The sequence below is a fragment of the Pelophylax lessonae genome (genome assembly GCF_965119305.1).
Source record: "Pelophylax lessonae genome assembly, chromosome: 8".
Taxonomy (NCBI): Eukaryota; Metazoa; Chordata; class Amphibia; order Anura; family Ranidae; genus Pelophylax; species Pelophylax lessonae.
In genome coordinates, this window is record NC_138775.1 from 182,332,148 (window position 1) to 182,351,169 (window position 19,022).

General features: G+C 41.8%; 1 protein-coding gene across 1 annotated transcript in view; it reads left to right on the forward strand.

Moving 5' to 3' along the window:
* SLC44A3 (solute carrier family 44 member 3) overlaps positions 1-19,022 on the forward strand; it is a 190,502-nt gene that overhangs the window by 72,874 nt on the left and 98,606 nt on the right. Inside the window, exons 7-9 of the mRNA XM_082265861.1 lie at positions 1,442-1,611; positions 8,088-8,177; positions 14,480-14,604. Coding sequence (XP_082121987.1) covers positions 1,442-1,611; positions 8,088-8,177; positions 14,480-14,604 — 385 coding nt within the window. The remainder of the gene's footprint in view (positions 1-1,441; positions 1,612-8,087; positions 8,178-14,479; positions 14,605-19,022) is intronic.

Consider the following 19,022-nt stretch of genomic DNA (forward strand, 5'->3'; position numbering starts at 1 on the left):
TCATTATTATCCCTTTAGATGTGAACACTATCTGATATAATATAAATTTGAGCTACAGGAGCCAAAATAATTTTGATAACCCTATACGGCTCTCATTTATTTGTACCAAAGTGAACATTGTGTGCCTATTTTACACATACACCTTACAGAGTACCATATCTCTGGGACCTTGGAGATATCAGGGTACAGCAATCCACCCCTGTCCAACCAAAATACTTCTATATGGCCAGTACGGGCAGTGGAGTGACGATTCCTGCTCTTAAGCAGTACATTTTCTTTATAAAGTCTAAAGCGCAGCTCTCCGCCACATATCTGTTAGTTGTGGATAATGTGGGGCTGGTGCATCTGTCAGGCATTTACTGCTGTCTAAGTTCATGCTGGGAAGATTTTTCCATACTTGCTGCCAAAGTGACATTCTTTCACAGTGGCTAGGTGTCACTGGCGCAGAAGAAAGGCAAATAACCCCAGTGGGGGGAACGCAGAAGAATAAAAACCTGACAGAGGTTCTAATCCTTATTTAGTCTGACCAAAATGGAAAAATAAGATTGGCTGGAGTTGAGCTTTTTAGGCCTCTTGCGCACTTCCCTAAAGTACAGTGTATGGGCATACAGTGTAATACCTTTGTTGTGGAGCCCTGAAACCAAAGCTGCAATGTATTTTTTCCCATAGGAATGCATTACAGAGAACGATGTGCACATGTAGCCATCCCTCGGCGCTCACAGCGGGCATCAGCGTAGCACAGCGTGGGCTCCGGTCCAGGAAGCGGCCGCACACCGGACCGTGTGAGCCCCTACCTTCGCTGGGACCCGCTCCTCTTTCTCACTGATCTATGCCATTTCCATCTGCCAGCTTTTTCCTTCCCCTGGGATTTACATCAGGGAGTCGTGCTGAGGCAGCAGTGATATACAGAGGCTTCATGGACTGGTAGGAGGAATCACTTATTTAACACATTGCTTTTTATCTTTGGATTCATGGAATAAACTTTTATTGGATCATTTATCTATGTCTCCTTTGGGGTAATTATCAGCTATTAACACACTTGAGCGCCATCCTTTAATTTCTCTTCATCACATTTACAAGCTATCCAATACTTAGGATTGGGCGAACAGTGTTCTTATGGATATTTGTGTTCTACATGTTTGCATGAAATTTTCAGGAAACTACCTGTTGGAGTAGCGCCAGAACTCTTTTTTTGAGCTACATGTAGCCATGTACTTATGCATGTGTATGGGTGTAATACCTTCATACATGTGTACAAGTACGGTGTTTTATGTAATGCATTCCTATGGGCAGAAGTATACTGCAACTAGTATTACACATATTACATATCTGTTGTCACTAATGAAAGCTTTTGTGCAGTTAGTATTTTGTGGAAAAATTAAAATAGTTGTATTGTGAAGCTTACTAAGTCTCCCTTTCTCTCTCTCTGGTTGTCCCACAGCAAATCTTTTCCACTTTTCAACCGTTGCGTTCCTCAGAACCCTGACTGTTACAATCACTTTGCCTCGGTTCTCATCGATGTGGTTAATGAGGTGGACTTGTTTCATCGTGTCCTTAGTGGGATTATGGCTGGAAGAGATAATGTCATAGGATTGAGCATCCTCGCAGTAGGTATGGAGCAAATCTTGGTTTTCTCATTTTCTTTATGAATCAGGTATTTCCATGCAGTTTTTTTAACATGAAAGGGGGGAAGCATTTGAACCTCTGTAAGCTTTTGCTGCTATCTCACTTTTTGTCCCAAGGACACAGTTGTCAGTAGGATAGGAAATGAAGGGGACTTTCCCCTACAGCAGTGGTTCTCAAATCCGGTCCTCGGGACCCACCAACAGGCCAGGTTTGCAAGATAACTAAATTACATCACAGGTGATCTCATTTGCTTCTCAGTGATTGCAGTATTCTAGTCTGCATCCCCCAAGGTAATACTTAAAATCTGGCCTGTTAGTGGGTCCCGAGGACCGGATTTGAGAACCACTGCCCTACAGAACCGCAAACAGTAGTAGAAATCTGACAAAGGGCGCATTTACATTAGTGGTTAAGGGACAGTAAAACTCAGGCGTTAGGCCATGTTTTTACTGCCTTCCTAACTGCTCCCCCTAGCCTCTTTTGGAGACTGAATGCTTTTCTTTTTACCCACAGAAGGTCGCATACCCCTGCCTCTTTTGGAGGCCTGCCAAGCATGACCCATACAAGCGAATGGGGCTACTTCCCATTTTTCCCAGAACTGGAAATGTTTTGGCTGCAATTACACTTTAGCCACCTTTAGTACATTCATACTATATTGGCACTGTGCTGTACACAAAAAGACTTACAGTATTTGTAAAATAAGAACTTGATTTACAGTATCTCACAAAAGTGAGTACACCCCTCTCATTTTTGTAAATATTTTACTATATCTTTTCATGTGACAACACTGAAGTAAAGCATGATCCCCTTCCTTCGGGCAGTATCCCAACATGATTCCACTGCCTTCCTAAAGAAGCTGAGGGTAAAGGTGATGGACTGGCCAAGCATGTCTCCAGACCTAAACCCTATTGAGCATCTGTGGGTCATCCTCAAATAGAAGGTGGAGGAGCGCAAGGTCTCTACCATCCACCAGCTCCGTGATGTCATCATGGAGGAGTGGAAGAGGACTCCAGTGGCAACCTGTGAAGCTCTGGTAAACTCCATGCCCAAGAGGGTTAAGGCAGTGCTGGAAAATAATGGTGGTCACACAAAATATTGACACTTTGGGCCAAATTTGGAAATTTTCACTTAGGGATGTACTCACTTTTGTTGCCAGCGGTTTAGACATTAATGGCTGTGTGTTGAGTTATTTTTGAGGGGACAGCAAATGTACACTGTTATACAAGCTGTACACTCACTACTTTACATTGTAGCAAAGTGTCATTTCTTCAGTGTTGTCACATGAAAAGATATAATAAAATATTTACAAAAATGTGAGGGGTGTACTCACTTTTGTGAGATACTGTAGTTTGCTATATCTTTTTGAAAAAAATGAAACTTTTTGGACATAGCTGAGAAAAATCAAGTTGTTATAAAACAAAACCAACAAACTCCTAAAGCATAACTGAATTCATAGTGTCCCTGCAGCATTTGATATGCTTTGCACAGCAGGCTTGCACATTATGGCAATGTTACCCTCCTCTAGTGATACAAGGTCTGTACTCCCTCCCCTGTGGCTGCCATCTATTCCTTTTCTGTCTTGGTGTCTTCTTTGTATTAAAATAAAAAAATAAAAACCTTACCTGCTAGCATTTTTTGTGAAAAGCTATAGTTCCAGTTTAATTTGACCGCGCATATTTGAATATCTGAATATGAAGTCCAAGTGATATATAATAATATTAATTATATTATAATTGATTTACAATATATACATTTTTTAAGTAGGCTTTTACAGTACATTGTTAGTAATACAATCGGATTGCAACACTCGACCACATTTACAAAGGAAGAGAGAGAGCGTATTTATTAAAAGTGATAATGTATGTCACTGTTATGATGGCATACGTTTTTTTTTTTTTTTTTTTGCTAAATGCCAACCTTTCCACATATATACATCTACCTAATTAAAAACAAAAAAAATCTGAAACTTAAGGATCAAAGAGTGGAGAATTAATTAAATTGATACTAAACTATATTGCTATTTTCCAAAAATAATCCATATATATCCACTACTTAATAGCTCTGTCTTTTTCATTAAATCCTTTCTTAATGTGTTTTTCTGCCTCTTGGTAACCTCCTCTGTGAGTCCCCAAACCTCTCCCTTCCCCCTCACTTCCATTTGTTTGGAACTCACAGTGAACGTTAGTTGCAGTCATGTGCACTGCTCTTTTCACATGTCCTTTTTATGAGCGAGCAATGGGTGGTGGCTACATTCTTACATATAGAAGGACCATGGAGAACGAATCTAGCCACCCTTTGGCAGGAAGCTAGGAAACAGTGGCATAAAAATGGAATTTGAAGAAATTGAGGAAGCTGAGAGCAATCCTAGGTACTTTTTTGAGTTAAAGCGGGGTTCCACTCATTTCCGTGTTTATTAAAAGTCAACAGCTACAAAAAGTGTAGCTGCTGACTTTTAATAAACACACACTCACCTGTCCCACGATCCATCGATGCGGCCCCCCGAAGCCTCACTCCTCTCCTCTCGGCAGTGTCGGTATCTCCAGTGTGGGCACCCGGCTGTGAAAGCTTGCGGCTTCACAGCCGGGTGCACACTGCGCATACGAAAGTCGCACTGCGCATTGTGAATGGCCGGGCAATTTTCTGGGACCTGTGACGTGTCCCAGAAGATTGCAGGGAGGGAGGGGGAGAGGAGAACTTCTGGGAGCGGGTACCTGTCAAATCTAGGTACCCGCTCTCCCCCCCCCCCCCCAAAAAAAAACAAATGACATGCCAAATGTGACATGTCAGGGGGTCAGCAGTATTTAAAGCGGAAGTTCCACTTTTGGGTGAAACTCCACTTTAAGACTACTGTACATAATATCTAATAGAACAGTTTTTTTTTTTTTCAAACCAGGTTGCACCAATACCGTTTTTGTTATCAGTGAGTACAACTATTGATACTTGTGCTCAAGTATTCGCCATACCAAGTTCCGATACCCTTGCAGTGTGATTTGAGCCCATACAAAATAAATGGGCTCAAATTACAATGCAAAGAATTACACCCCTCTTGTGTGAACCCAGGCTAAGGTTACTATGACAAGCCTGGGTTCACGCAGGAACAGTGAGGGGGAAAACCTCATGTGATTTGGACAGGAATCACACCACATTCCTATTCAAATCACATGCGATTCTTTACAGTGCGATTTGACCCAATTAATTTGGTTTGGGCTCAAATCACACTGCAAAGGTTTTCGTTTCAGGTATCAGAGCATTTGCACAAGTACAAGTACTTGTGCAAACACTTTGGCACCGATATCTGTATTTGTGCAACCCTAGTATTAATGTAAATAGAGAGTACAGCATGCGACAAGAGCTTTTTTAAATATACAATTATATACAATTATTTTTGGTGCAGTCGTTTTTAGGAATTGAATAGGGGCGCTAAAAACAACTTTAAATCAAGTAGTTCCCCTGAGTATCAATTAAAAAAAAAAACTTTCCCCACTTAAAGCTTGCAGGGGGTTCCAATCTTCCCACACTCTGTTCAAAATTTAAGTTTTGGTTGGACAAACACTTTACCATATTAGATGTTCTTGATAGGACAGAAAATCTTCTCTTTTTGAGTATAGGTCCTAAGTCTTCAACCCCCAAACTGTTGCACCTAATTTTAAAAAATAATTCCAAGTATGGATATTTTTTCATAGCTACATTGGTAACATTTGTTTCCTATGTGTCCCATTCGCACTACAATGCAGCCTAGCTCTGTGCAGCAACGTGCTGTGCTAAAATGCAGACATGCTACATTTCATCACAGCGCACTGGCCCGAATCGCACTGCAATGTCAGGCAGCACAGCGCACTGCCGGATATTGCTGTGAATGAAGTGTACATTTTTGTTCACTTTAAATAAAGCTCATGCAAAACAAACAAAAATAAAGGGAGCAGTGGGATGCAATAAACCGTGCACCACACTGCCCCTTAGCACAGCCAGCAATGCAGAGCTGCCGGTCCTCAAAATCACTCCAGCCTCTGTGCGTTGCAGTGTGAATTGGCCCTGATTCAGACACTGCTACTCAAGTGATCTCCATTCTCCACTTGCTTCTGGGTCCTGTCCCAAGCAGCTACCCTACGCATTGTGAAAACAGGAGGTTGGCTGCTTGACAAGGCCACCGTTTGGAGAATGCAAAATTTTCTGATTTTGATGGCAATCAGAGAGGCAGGAAGATGTAACGCTGTCTAACTCATCCAAGCAGAGAATTCCTTAGAGGATGCAAAGGATTCTCTAAATGGTGCCCATGCTGAGCGGACAACCTGCTCGGTTTTCAGAATGCAGCAAGACACTTGACACCGGACCTGGAAACAAGTGGTGTAGCAGTGTTTACTTTAGAGATTTCCAGGGGGATCGGCCAGGTATGGTGTATGCATAGTTACATTGGTTTAAATGGGACCAATATTTCTATGTATAAAATATCCATACCTGGTATTCCTTTTTGACCCTAACACTCATCTAACTAAAGCTGGGTACACACACATTTTGTTTTTCTCTTGCAAGGCAGCAGCTGGTATGAACAAAAAACTGACAGATCCTCGCATCAACACAAGCGATGTTGATGTGGGATCTCTCCCGCTCAGAATTTGTATTCTGACAGGGGGACACCTCCCCTTCCTGCCAGAGTACACTGATTAGTGCTCATTGCCATTGGCTGCAAGCGTTGATCGAATGCTGGTTTTCCAGCATGCCCGTTTGACAGAAGCCAGTCATTAGACCAGCTTCAGTTTAACAGACAGCTGTACACCCAGACTAAAAGGAGGTTGTTTCCTCCTGAACTTGCCATTTTTCTGGCCATGTGTACCGGGATTAACACCCTACATAGAACGTTTGCTTAGCAGTGTTTCATTCATTTCACAAAATGTATTGATTTTGTTTGCTACACTACATTTTTTTAGCTATATTTATAGTGTCAATAATGATAAATAAATATAAATATAATATAAATACAGCACAATCTCATCTCATCTGTGTATATCCAAAGATTGTTACACATGTGTAAATATTTCTAAAGTGTGAATCAATATTTCTACATACTGTAGTGACTGAATCACATACACAAACATTACAATGTGTCAGTTTGAAATGGGACTATTAACAAAACAAAGCAAATGGAGGGAATCAGAGTCCTCCAGTAATGTTCAATCAGTCCAAAAACTGAACGAGTATTCTTGCCACCTCTGTGTAAAGTGGTTAAAGTGCCCACCCCACTGAAGAAGTCTTTTTTGAAGACGCAACACGTCTGGAGGCTGGAGCTGACATTTGATTTTACCCACGACCATCACCGATCTGACGGCTGTGAGCCAGTGGATTGATATCATGACCCTTATACAGCTGGCACGGCTTAGTGCTGTACTATGTGAGTGATCTCTTTTTATATTTGTTTCCAAATAAACATTTTTAGAGAGCACTAGATATGTTGTTTTTGTTCCCTATGATCGACTGTTATGTATGAGGATACAGTGGGATCTTGACATAGCTAAAGACATCCATCCATCCATTCTGAGCCAGGTTATCCCTAATGGGGAACAGCGTACTTTGACTCTCTGGTAAAACAGGAGTCAAAGTTTGAGGTGAGCTTCTAGGAGTCACTGGTGGTGGTTTCGAGTTAATCACTTCACACAGAGGTGACAGGAATACTCGTTCAGTTTTTGGACTGATTAAATATCACTGGAGGACTCCGATTCCTTTCGTTTGCTTTGTTTTGTTAATAGTCCCGTTTCAAACTGACACATTGTAATTTTATATCACTCTGAGTTTGTGTATGTGATTCAGTCACTATGTATCAATATTGATTCACACTTTAGAAATATTTACACATGTGTAACAATCTTTGGCTATACACAGATGAGATGAGATTGCGCTGTATTTATATTATATTCATATTTATTAAAGCAAACTCAATTTTATAGTGGGCCGCATCAGCATTATGGTCGCCCTCAAAGGGCCAGCTGTATCTTTATTACTATATACATTTATCCAGGGATTTGTTCTCATAGAATAGGTGCAGAAACTCAACCACACCCCACCCCAGAGTACTGGGGTTTGATAGGTACATAGTGCAGAGTTCAGGAGTGCCCTATGTACAGAATGCAGAGTTCAGGCATGTGCTGTGTAAAGTGAGCAGGGTTGAGGAGTGCACCACATACAGAGTGCAGGGATTAGGGGCTTCACCACATTCCGGCTGCAAAAAAAACTCTGGGTGTGAGGGCCACATGAAATGGTCTGGAGGGCCGAATTCAGGCCGGGGGCCTTGTGTATTAGAGTGTAGTGAGAACACTTATCAATCAATGTTGCACTTTTTTTTTTTACTGTATTTTTTCACTGGATATTTTATTTTAATTTCATTTTTTTCACAGTATATTTTGTTTGCACTTGGGACACAGTATTGCGCTGATTAAGATATATTATAATATAAATAATTTGTCTTTCAACAGCTTTATCTGTAGTGATGGTCATATCATTCCGGTACATCAGCACTCTCATGGTCCACATTTTTGTAACTTTACTGATGTTTGGGCTACTATGTAAGTATCTTTATAATTAAAATACATAATGTCTATTGTGTGGGTATGAGTAACTTTCTTTTTCCTTCATTTAGCGACACAAGAATAGCAAAATATAGACAAAACGTGGACTTTGAGGGGTCTATTTATAAAAAATGTGTTTAACATTCATACAAGTGTAACGAATAATGCTTGGAATTTTGTAATGTGTGTGTAATGATTTCCTTCTTGCCTTTTGCCAGGCAAATTACCTAACTTTCGGTCGTAATAGAAAAATAACTATAAGGGCCTATTTACACTTTCTTCAAAACATTGCTACAGACATGCTTTTTTAAAGCTATCTGAACTCCATTTAAAGCCCATGTTACTAAATAAAATATTTAGCTTACAGTCCTGTTTACACCTTGCTTTTGCTTCAAAACTTATACCCCATGTTGCTTTAGTGGTACTTCAAAGCGTCTCCAAAGCCTCCATAGAAATCTATGACAAAGCTTGCTTAAAGCACCTGCAGCTTTTGAGAGGCTTTAATTCAGATTTAGCTTTTCTTGGTTTTGAAGATATTGCAGGTAAGAGATATTAACATACCCACACACAGGGCATCTGCCAAGCTTCATTAAAGCTTTAAAAAAGCCCCACCAAAGCACCACCAAAGCATCATTGAAGCACCACCGAAGCATCATTGAAGCACCACCGAAGCATCATTGAAGCACCACCGAAGCATCATTGAAGCACCACCGAAGCATCATTGAAGCACCACCGAAGCATCATTGAAGCACCACCGAAGCATCATCGAAGCACCACCGAAGCATCATTGAAGCAGCACCAAAGCTTTGTCGAAGCATCGCAGGAGCATCAAAAACACACAAAAAGCATGTTAAAGCGGTAGGCGCTTTAATGCGAAGCAAATGTAAATGAGCCCTAAGAGCATTTGACTGTGAGAATTAACATTTACCAGCAGAGAAAACAGCCTAACACATTTAACCAGCAGAGGAAATAATCTGATTGAGACTTCTACATTGTGTACAGTGTATTATGAATCTTGTTTAGATGGCTGAATGAATGAGAGTTCGGCCTATTGAGCCTCAAGCTTCAGTGTGACGCAAAACATTTAGCATTGGTATTACTACCACTTCTAAATGTGACAGCGTCTTCCTGGCTGTTAAGGAGTCAGCTCCTTCATAGTACCCACTACTCATTCACAAGTAGTAAATTGACTGGTGCTTGACTAGCGGTCTCCTCGGGTGGAAATGGCATCAGCAGGGGACCTAGATGATGAAGGGGGGGGGGGGGTGCTCAGGTGAATATAACTGACTTCAACAGGTAAGGAAAACAGCTGACAGGACGGATTAGAGAGGGAGGGAAAAGGGGGAATAGGAAGAAACAGTTTTTGCCTGCAATTAGCTTTTTTTAAAATGTGCTCAGTGAAACAATATGTCTGTTTTGATAAGAACCAATGAGATATTACTAGGAGGTTATTTGTTTAGATGTGTTTGGCATGATGTAAAACATTCTTTAATAGCAGGGTTTTATGTTAAATTGTTAATAAATATTAATTTTATTTAGGCAAGGCTATGTTAGAGACTTGTTGCTTCTGATTGTACCATACATTTATTGGCACTACTAAAGACCCCATATTTTGTCTATTTTTTGCAATTCACATGAGTTAGGTTGTTGGTGCATTATACAGATACAGTACATTACTATTCAGGTAATATATTGGGAGCATAAGAGGTTCTAAACATTAGCATTATACTTTTTCCTACAGGATGATTAGATTTTGGCAAAAAAAAAAAAAACTTTAGGCCAGCCCAGGGTTAACCCTCCTACCAGCATCCCTTAAGCCCCGTACACACACGCAGATCGTCGTCATACAAACGTCGGCGGACGAAAGATCTGCCGATTGTATGCGTGTTAGTATGGTGCCTCCGACAGATGTCTGCACACAATCCGCGGACAAGAGTCTTTCTTGCAAACATGAAAATTTTTGTCTGCAGACACCAGAACGGACGATTGTTCGCCTGTCAGTACAGAAATCAGCCGACAGACCGCAGATTTGCAAGACTGGGCATGCTCAGAAAATAAAAAACACAGGGAAAGTTAACCATTACATGACATCACTTCTGCAGTCAGCTGAAGTCTGCGGACAAAATTCTTGTGCTGTCCTTGTGCTGTCTTTGCACTTTTCAACAGACACCGACATCCCGGGGAGAAAAGACGAACATTTGTATGACGACGATCTGCGTGTGTGTACGGGGCTTTAGTTATAGCTAGTGTCTTAGAAGAATGTGGGTCTATTTTCAGCTTGTCTGATTTAGAATACTTTTTTCTCCCAACATTTTTCTCTTCATTTAAGATTTATCTCCAGGTTGCTGCAGAAGATCTCCTCACTCCTTTGCTGTGCTTACCTGTCATAGTTGTCCTCATTTTTGACTTTTGGTTTTAATGTGACCATATCTTGCTGGATTGGATATCTATGGGTGAACCTGAAAGTGATGTTTAAGCACTGTTTGTATGCTTCTGTCAAAGTTATCTACAGAGCGCTTTATAAGCCCAGAGTTGTTAGCATTGCTCACGGTGTTTGCTCGGTCTCTTAATACTCACTTCTGTGAGGGGGCCATCTGGTGTGGGGAACCCTGGGCCTTCCTCATTTTAGTCATTCCTTGATGGGACAGATCCTTTCTTTCCAGCAGTTGAGTCTGGACCACCATTTGGCCATTAGTACCCTGAAGAGCCAGATCTCTGCTCTTGCCATTCATTTCCAGAGACCACTGGCTTCCCACTCTCTGATCAAGACCTTTGTGCAAGGGTTCTCCAATATGGTTCACTGGGTCAAATCCCCTCTACATCCATGGGATATGAATTTGGTCCTTCAAAACCCCCATTTGATTCTATCAGAGACATCGCTCTCTGCTGTGACCCACAAGGTAGTTTTTCTTGTTGCTATTACCTTGGCTAGATCTGAATCTGGCATCTGAACTGGCAGCCTTATCCTGTGAGGAAAACTTTTTCAGCCTACTGAGACAGGAAGTCAGGTAAATCTGTGAGTGTTGTCACAGATGGGAGATACACTTCTGCTTGGTTTAGACAATTCACCAATTACTATAGGGTGTCGGCTGCAGAGGTAGCCAGCAGGAAGGTTTAAGGAAGTTGAAAAACCTTCAGCTATTCAGAATGAGGAAATTAAGGCCTCTATAATCTGTCCAGAGGAAGTCTATTGATTGCTGCCTCCTGAAGCTGTGTGAGCAAAGGAGAGGAATGCCTCCTGAAGTGATGTGCGCTGAGGAGGGTAAAAAGACTGAAGACTTCTCAAGGTGAGGTCTTGGATGTTTTCTATGTGAAGAGAAAAACAAAGGGATGTTTTCTATGTGAAGAGAAAAACAAAGGGATGTTTTCTATGTGAAGAGAAAAGGGACATTTTCTGTGTGAAGAGAAAATAAATGGACTATTGAGTGTCTGCTGTAGGATCAGCCAAGTCTGCCCAACAGTAGGTTGAGGACAGACTCCTTAGGTAGGTTCCTGTGTGTGAAGGTAGCCGCCCACAGTGGCAAGGATTTATTTTGTGTTTTATTTTTATTTTTGATGTTTTTGATGCTTGCACTTGTGTGAAGAAAATTGCAAGAATAAACCAAACTGTTGTTTTCAACCACTTCTCGGCTATCTCCCTGTGTAACGAATCCCCCCAAGGGGTCATCCACACCCGCCACCGAGCTAATCCCTCACACTACATTAGGACAAGGTGGTACTTCCATTCTCAAGATTGTTTCTGCATTTCATCTTAATCAGGAGATTGTCTTTCCCTCTTTGTGTTCAGCTACATCTCACCAGAAAGATATTTCCTTATATCCAGATGGACATTACTCTCCTCTGTCTAGATTTGTTTCAGGCTATTTAAGTGTACCTTCCTACTGCTTTATCATTCCGCAAGATGGATCCTTCTTTTTTTTTTTTTTTTGTCATTTCAGATGGGTCCAAAAAAGAATGCCCTGGTCCAACCTAGGTGTCTTTTGGTCCCAGGGTTCCCCTCTTTCAATCAAGCCACATTTCCTGAGGCTGTTAGTGCTTCTTGGACATTTCACTATCAGGCCTTAGTTACCCAGGTTTGCAAAGGTTGACACTTGGTCTACTGTTCCCATAATTTCCTTGTTTTACTAGGTCAATGTTTCGGCATCTTCTTATGCCAGCTTCGAGTGTAAGGTCCTTCAGGCGGCTCTTTCAGCTGCATGCAGTTCCCAGTTTCTGTTGTTTCTGTTTGGCCTTTTAGCCGTTAGACAGCACAGCAGTAGTACTGTGTTGCCCACACTTCAGTTGGGCTGCTTTTGGATGTCCTGAAGGCTCAGAAATTTTTGTGTCCCTCAATAGATGAGAAAAAAAATAGGATTTTGATCGATTTTTTTATTTTATCATTATTTTATAATTCTTGACATAAGCTAGCTATTAAATGTATGACGTTTGATTGACTTGTCTGAAGAAGTTAAAGCGGAACTACATTGTATCTGAGGACCACAATCCAAAAACACTATTTCATTCATTTTTATTTTCAAAGCAAACTGACCAGTGTTTTAATTTTTTTTGCTGAGAAATCACTTTAAAAAAACACCCCCCTAGCATTTCTAGCCATGGCCATCCTGAGTAAGGGCAGATGATTCATGGATCATTCACTTCCTGGAATTCATCTACCCTTAGCCCAGGCATGCAGACAGGGATGTGTGCTTCGCTAAATAAACCCCTTCTCCCCTCCTGAAGACTCATGGGTATACTCATGGTATAACATCAATTGCCTAGGCCCAAAAACCAGAAGGTAACTGAAGAAATGTAAAAAAAATTAAAACCGGTAACTATTATAAACTTTCCTGTCTATTTACTAATGCTAGCAGCATAAGAATTAAAATAGTCAATGCTGAATGAGAGAGTAAAGTTCAACTTTAACTTAAAAAGGTACCTCACCGAAAAAGTTCTCTTCTCGCTTTACATAAAGTGGATAGGCGATCAGATCATCGGTCAAGTTTTCATTGCTGTCTGCCAACCTACTAAGGGTCCTTTCACACAAGCGATCCGATAAGATCCGCCTGTCAGTTTTTTAGGCGGATCTGATCAGATCCCCCATGCATCCCTATGGGGCAGCAGATGTCAGCGGAGACATCTCTACTGACACCCGCTGCTATCCGATCCGATCCTGTCCGTGAAATCCAGACGGATGGAAACCCTATTTTTCATCCGTCCAGGAGATCGGATCGGATGAGAGCGGACAGGTGGTCCGCTCTCATCCGATTCCCCCATAGAGATGCATGGGGCTCTGACACCTCCCTCTCCGCACACAGAGCGGAGAGGGGGCTGTCACCTTCCTGCTCAGCGGCGAGGTGTATATCGATCCCCTGCTGAGCAGCACGGATCTGCTTAGGACACAAGAAAAACAGTCTCCCACTCCATTCGAACCTAGAAATAAATCAGTTTAGCTGGTGTTCTACGATAAAGAATGTTTGTCAAGTACTTTTTTTCTGTATCGGTTGCAGAGAATTCCCTCATAGCCTGTCCTGGTGACTGGGAAGTATCTCCAACAGAGACACAGGCTGCAAAAAAAAGTGCTGTAGGTAATATTGTTTTGCCATTTCATCCAAAAGACAACAAGTTTGGGTTGATATGCAGAGACAGTTCTATAAAATGTTCATAGTTCTTAGTGTTTTTAGTCACAGCATAGGGGAAGATTTTCTTAGCCCCTGTTTCCACCAGACAGATCAAAGTCGCATGACAAGCCGCATCTTATTTCTGGCTATTGAACTGTTCAACTGTCTGACTGGCACCGACTTAGAAAATGTTCCATCACTATTTTTGGCGATTCCATGTGCGGCTTGCATTGACATCTATGCATGAAGTCGCACAGATGTTGGCAGCCGTACATGAAATCGAACTGACCAGCGGCATTGAAATCGCAGTAAAGTAGTGAAATTTCAAAGCTGCATAGGTGTGAATCGGGGCTAAGACTGGTGCCCATAAAATCTGGTGCAGCTGTTCATAGTGACCAATCAGCTTTCAGGTTTTATTGTCAAAGGCCTAATTAAACAAGCTGAAGTTGGAAGCTGATTAGTAACTATGCACAACTGCACCAGATTCTGTGTGTACCAGTTGTGGTAATTATCTCCTTTAGCGTTTTCAGAAATCTGCAAATGATTAATGTACTCGATTGTGTCTATAGAACTGTTATTGTTTTTGGAGCACTCAAGGACTTAAAAATAAATGGACTGTGATTTAATGTACTTGCTTTCCTGCTTTACCTGCTGTTATTTATATTGTGTAGTTAGCATTTTCTTGTATTCTGCTTTATCTAGTTGTCTCTGGAGTGCTGTGGTGGCTGTATTATGATCATATTAATGGCATTAGTTATCTGCTGGAAACTGAGAAGGAAAATGCTAAATTTCTACTCGGATTCTCTATAGTATCTACATTGGTGTCTGTAAGTATGTACTTGAACTTGCTGCTAGGGGGCAGTGATGGATTGCTTTTCTGACTTGCAGGGTTACAAGTCACTGTTTGTCATAATACAATCTGCTTTGCTGCCTCTACTGCTTTATGTGTGTGTGCACTGAGTGTGTTTGACATGCCCTTACTTGAACCATGTTTAGAGGTAGCTCATGCATGAAATGTGTCCTAAATGGTCCACGTCTGGGCAAAGATGCTTTATGTACAAATGTTAAATCCCAGCAAAATTGAAGTGCTTACTTCCAGCAGTAAAATAGCAATAAATGCTTCCAGTACAATCCTTATGGCTTAAAATGTATGTGCACCATTAGTGTAAAATTTGATTAGAGGCTATCTGTGATATACTGAGCCAGTAATATCAAATAAGCTTGAGCTACTGACCTTTAAACCTGAAAGTGAAGTTCCACCCAAAAGTTGGACTTCTGCTTTAAGTACTCCTTACCCTCGGACATGCCACATCTGGCATGTCATTTTTTTTGTGGGGGCGGCGGGTACCTAGTTTTGACAGGTACCCGCTCCCACTTCCGCTCGGAGTGCTGCAGCGCCCTGAGCAAAAGTTATTTTCTCCCCCTCCCTCCCTGCAATTTTCTGGGACTTATCACAGGTCCCAGAAGATTGCCCGGCCATTAAGGACGCACAGTGCGCACCCACCATTAAAGCCGCAAGCTGTCACAGCCGGGTGCCCAAAGTTGTGATGCTGGCGTCACCAAGAGGAGAGGGAGAGAAGCGAGGCTTCAGTTGGCCATATCGCTTTATCGTGGGGCAGGTGAGTGTGTGTCTTTTTGTAGCTGCTGACTTTTATTAAACACAGGAAAGGCTGGAACTCCTTTTTAAAGTATTATATGAAACCCAATCACTGAACCTTTATATATGCCTGTGTTAATGTCAATTCAAAAGTATTTTTCTAATATTTTTAAATCTGCAGGTCTCATTAAAATAATACCTCTTAATCCTGCAAAGAAGGTTGTTGTTTAGGAAATACCTATGTAGCATTATCCCCGGAGGGCTAGCTGTGTGATGACTTGTTGGGCCTCCTCTGATTACCACCTGCAAACAGTCACTTAGGGACAGTTCACGCATCCATCCTTACTCCCAATGGCTCGTCACTCAATAAACAGTCCAGGGGTTTTGTTTTTTTTTATGTTTATTGTGGAACTTGGATGGGAGAAGGGAATAGTATTGTGGAACTTGGATGGGAGAAGGGAATAGTGGGATACTCCAACTTGAACTATTTACAGTTGATAAGGACAACTCTCTAACTTGGCCTCACCGGGTTACTTGTGGAAGCAGTCATACTGCTTTAACCATACTGCCACGTGTATGGAAAGGGTTAGGTCTCCTTGCTCTCTCTCTCTCTCTCCAGCAACAAATTTGATGAACTACATTAACTTCAGGACACTCTCTAGCATCCCCTTTACTGACTCCCGTCCACTGACAATTCTAGCTGAAGGGATGGCCCTCCTCAGGATAGGCCCTTTGACACAGATCTGTACCCACTGAATGCAGAATCTGATCCTTTCCAGTGTCCCTCTTCCAGTCAGTTCTGCAGGACCTCTGGGTTCAGTTCCTCTCTAACTCTTTAGGCCCTCAGGTCGACCACCTGAGTCCGCAGGGCAAATTCTACAGAGGAGGAGGCAGTCACCCCCTCCCTCCAGGGCTCCGCTCTCCAGCTGAAAGCCCCCGAGCACATGTGCCTTGGCATCTATACAGTATTCCACCATGCACCAAGGCACCTTCCTCTGCCAATCACCAGGGCTGTACTAAATGACTGTGCACTCATTTGTCAGGTTTCCTTCCACTGTCCAATACGCCTCCCTATTGGACCAGTGTGAAACACTTCAGACAAACTGAGCTGCACCTGAGCACAATGAGCAGACTTCACCAGCAGATCCTGCCCTCTGATAGGCAGAGAACAATATAGATTCACCTGACAATCCTTCTGGTAAGCAGAAATGATCCAAAACTATACTCTCTATCTCTCTAGCACCTACCTAGGAGGGTGCTACACCTATTGTAACATTAATCTTCTTTTCCTGTCCCAAGTCTACCCCTGCATTGTTCCCAGGTGTACTCCTGTGTTGTCATCCTGTCGCATGGTAAAATTAGAATATCATCAAAAAGTTAATTTCAGTAATTCAATTCAAAAAGTGAAATTCAAATATTTTATATAGATGCGTTACACACAGAATAATATGTTTCAAGCACTTCTTTCTTTTAATTTTGATGATTATGGCTTACAGCTATTGAAAACTCAAAATTCAGTAGTTCAGAAAATTTTAATATTACATACGACCAATAAAAAAAAGTTTTTTTTAATACAGAAATGTTGGCTTTCTGAAAATCATGTCTATGCACTGTATAGTATGCACTCAATAAATGGTCGGGGCTCCTTTTGCATGAATTACTGCATAAATGTGGTGTGGCATGAAGGCGATCAATGGTGGACAAAAAGCCGCTCAGGTCTGTGTAATGAAAGTCGAGTGCTCATCTAGGTCCATAATCCAAACAGCAGTGAGAACAAGAAAAGATTGACAGTACTCTAAATAAAAGGCAATTAGGATGTTTATTGAGCAAAAGTATCCCAAATAGCAGACGACATGGACATACAGGCAGCAAGATGGTTAACACGTTTCACGAAAAAAAATTGCTTAAACATAACCATCTTGCTGCCTGTATGTCCATGATGTCTGCTATTTTGGATACTTTTACTCAATAAACATCCTAATTGCCTTTTTTTCGGAGTGGTGTCAATCTTCTCTTGAACTCCCTGCATGGAGGCGATCAGCCTGTGGCACTGCTGAGGTGTTATGGAAGCTCAGGTTGATTTGATAGCGACATTTAGCTCAGCTCAGCTTAGCTCTTGACAATACCCCATAGATTCTCTATGGGTTTTAGGTCAGGGGAGTTTGCTGGCCAATCAAGCACAGTGATACGATGATCATTAAACCAGGTATCGGTACTTTTGGCAGTGTGGGCAGGTGCCAAGTCCTGTTAGAAAATTAAATGAACATCCTCATAAAGCTGGTCAGCAGAGGAAAGCATGAAGTGCTCTAGAATTTCCTGGTAGAGGGCTGACTTTGGACTTGATAAAACACAGTAGACCAACATCAGCAGATGACATGGCTCCCCAAATCACCACGGACTGTCCAAACTTCACACTAGACCTCATGCAACTTGGATTCTGTGCCTCTCTAGTCTTTTTCCAGACTCTGGGACCTTGATTTCCAAATGAAATGCTAAATTTTCCACAGTCCATGAAGATTTCGGGAGCCATATCATTTGCTGGTGTTGGTCCCAGGGCTGCTGTTAGAAATCGCGGGGCCCCATACAGACTACCTGGCAGGGCCCTCCCAAGAAAATATTAAAGATATATTTAGCTAAAATTACAACAAAATCACTATTAGCAGACACAAATATAACAAAACTCGCATTATTCCTGCTAAATCTAAAAAAAAACTACTGGTATGTTAAATAAAAAAGAAGATGAGATGAGAAAAATATACAGGCTGGGCAATTGGAGCTCAGTGATCAGAGAGACAGAGAGAGAGCAACAAAGTTAAAATTTACAAATAAACTCCTGAACAGAGATAAGTGCTGGGAGGGGAGTCCACACAAGGGAGGGGGATTAGTGAGGGACAACTGTCTCTTTTTCAACAGATAAAAGCTGATAGCAGAGAGAGGGACAGATCAGATTCAGGTGCTGGAGGAAGATTTCTGTATTTGTTGTCCATCACTAATCCCTCTCTTTGTGTGGGCCCCCCTGTGTGCTCGGGCCCCCTACAAGAGGGCTGGTGGTCCCCCCCTATCAGCGGCCCTGGTTGGTCCACTGTGTTTTATCAAGTACAAAGTCAGCACAGCCCTCTACCCAGAAATTCTTGAACACTTCATGCTTCCCTCTGCTGACCAGCTTTATGGAGATGCTGATTTAATTTACCAGAAGGACTTGGCACCTGCCCACACTGCCAAAAGTACAAATTCCTGGTTTAATAATCATGGTTTCACTGTGCTTGATTGGCCAGCAAACTCGCCTGACCCAACCCCCATAGAGAATCTGTGGGGTATTGTCAATAGGAAGATGAGAGACACCAGACCCAACAGTGCAGACAAGCTGAAAGCTGCTATTAAAGCAACCTGGGTTTCCATAACACCTCAGAAGTGCCACAGGCTGATCACCTCCATGCCACATGGCATTGATGCAGTAATTCATGCAAAAGGACCCCGACCAAGTATTAAGTGCATACTATACTGTTCATGGACATACTTTTCAGTAAGCCAACATTTCTTCTACAAAAAATCCTTCTTTTTTTTTTGGTCTCATGTAATATTTTAGTTTTCGGAGATACTGAATTTTGGGTTTTCACTAGCTGTAAGCCGGAATTCTATAAAATTTAA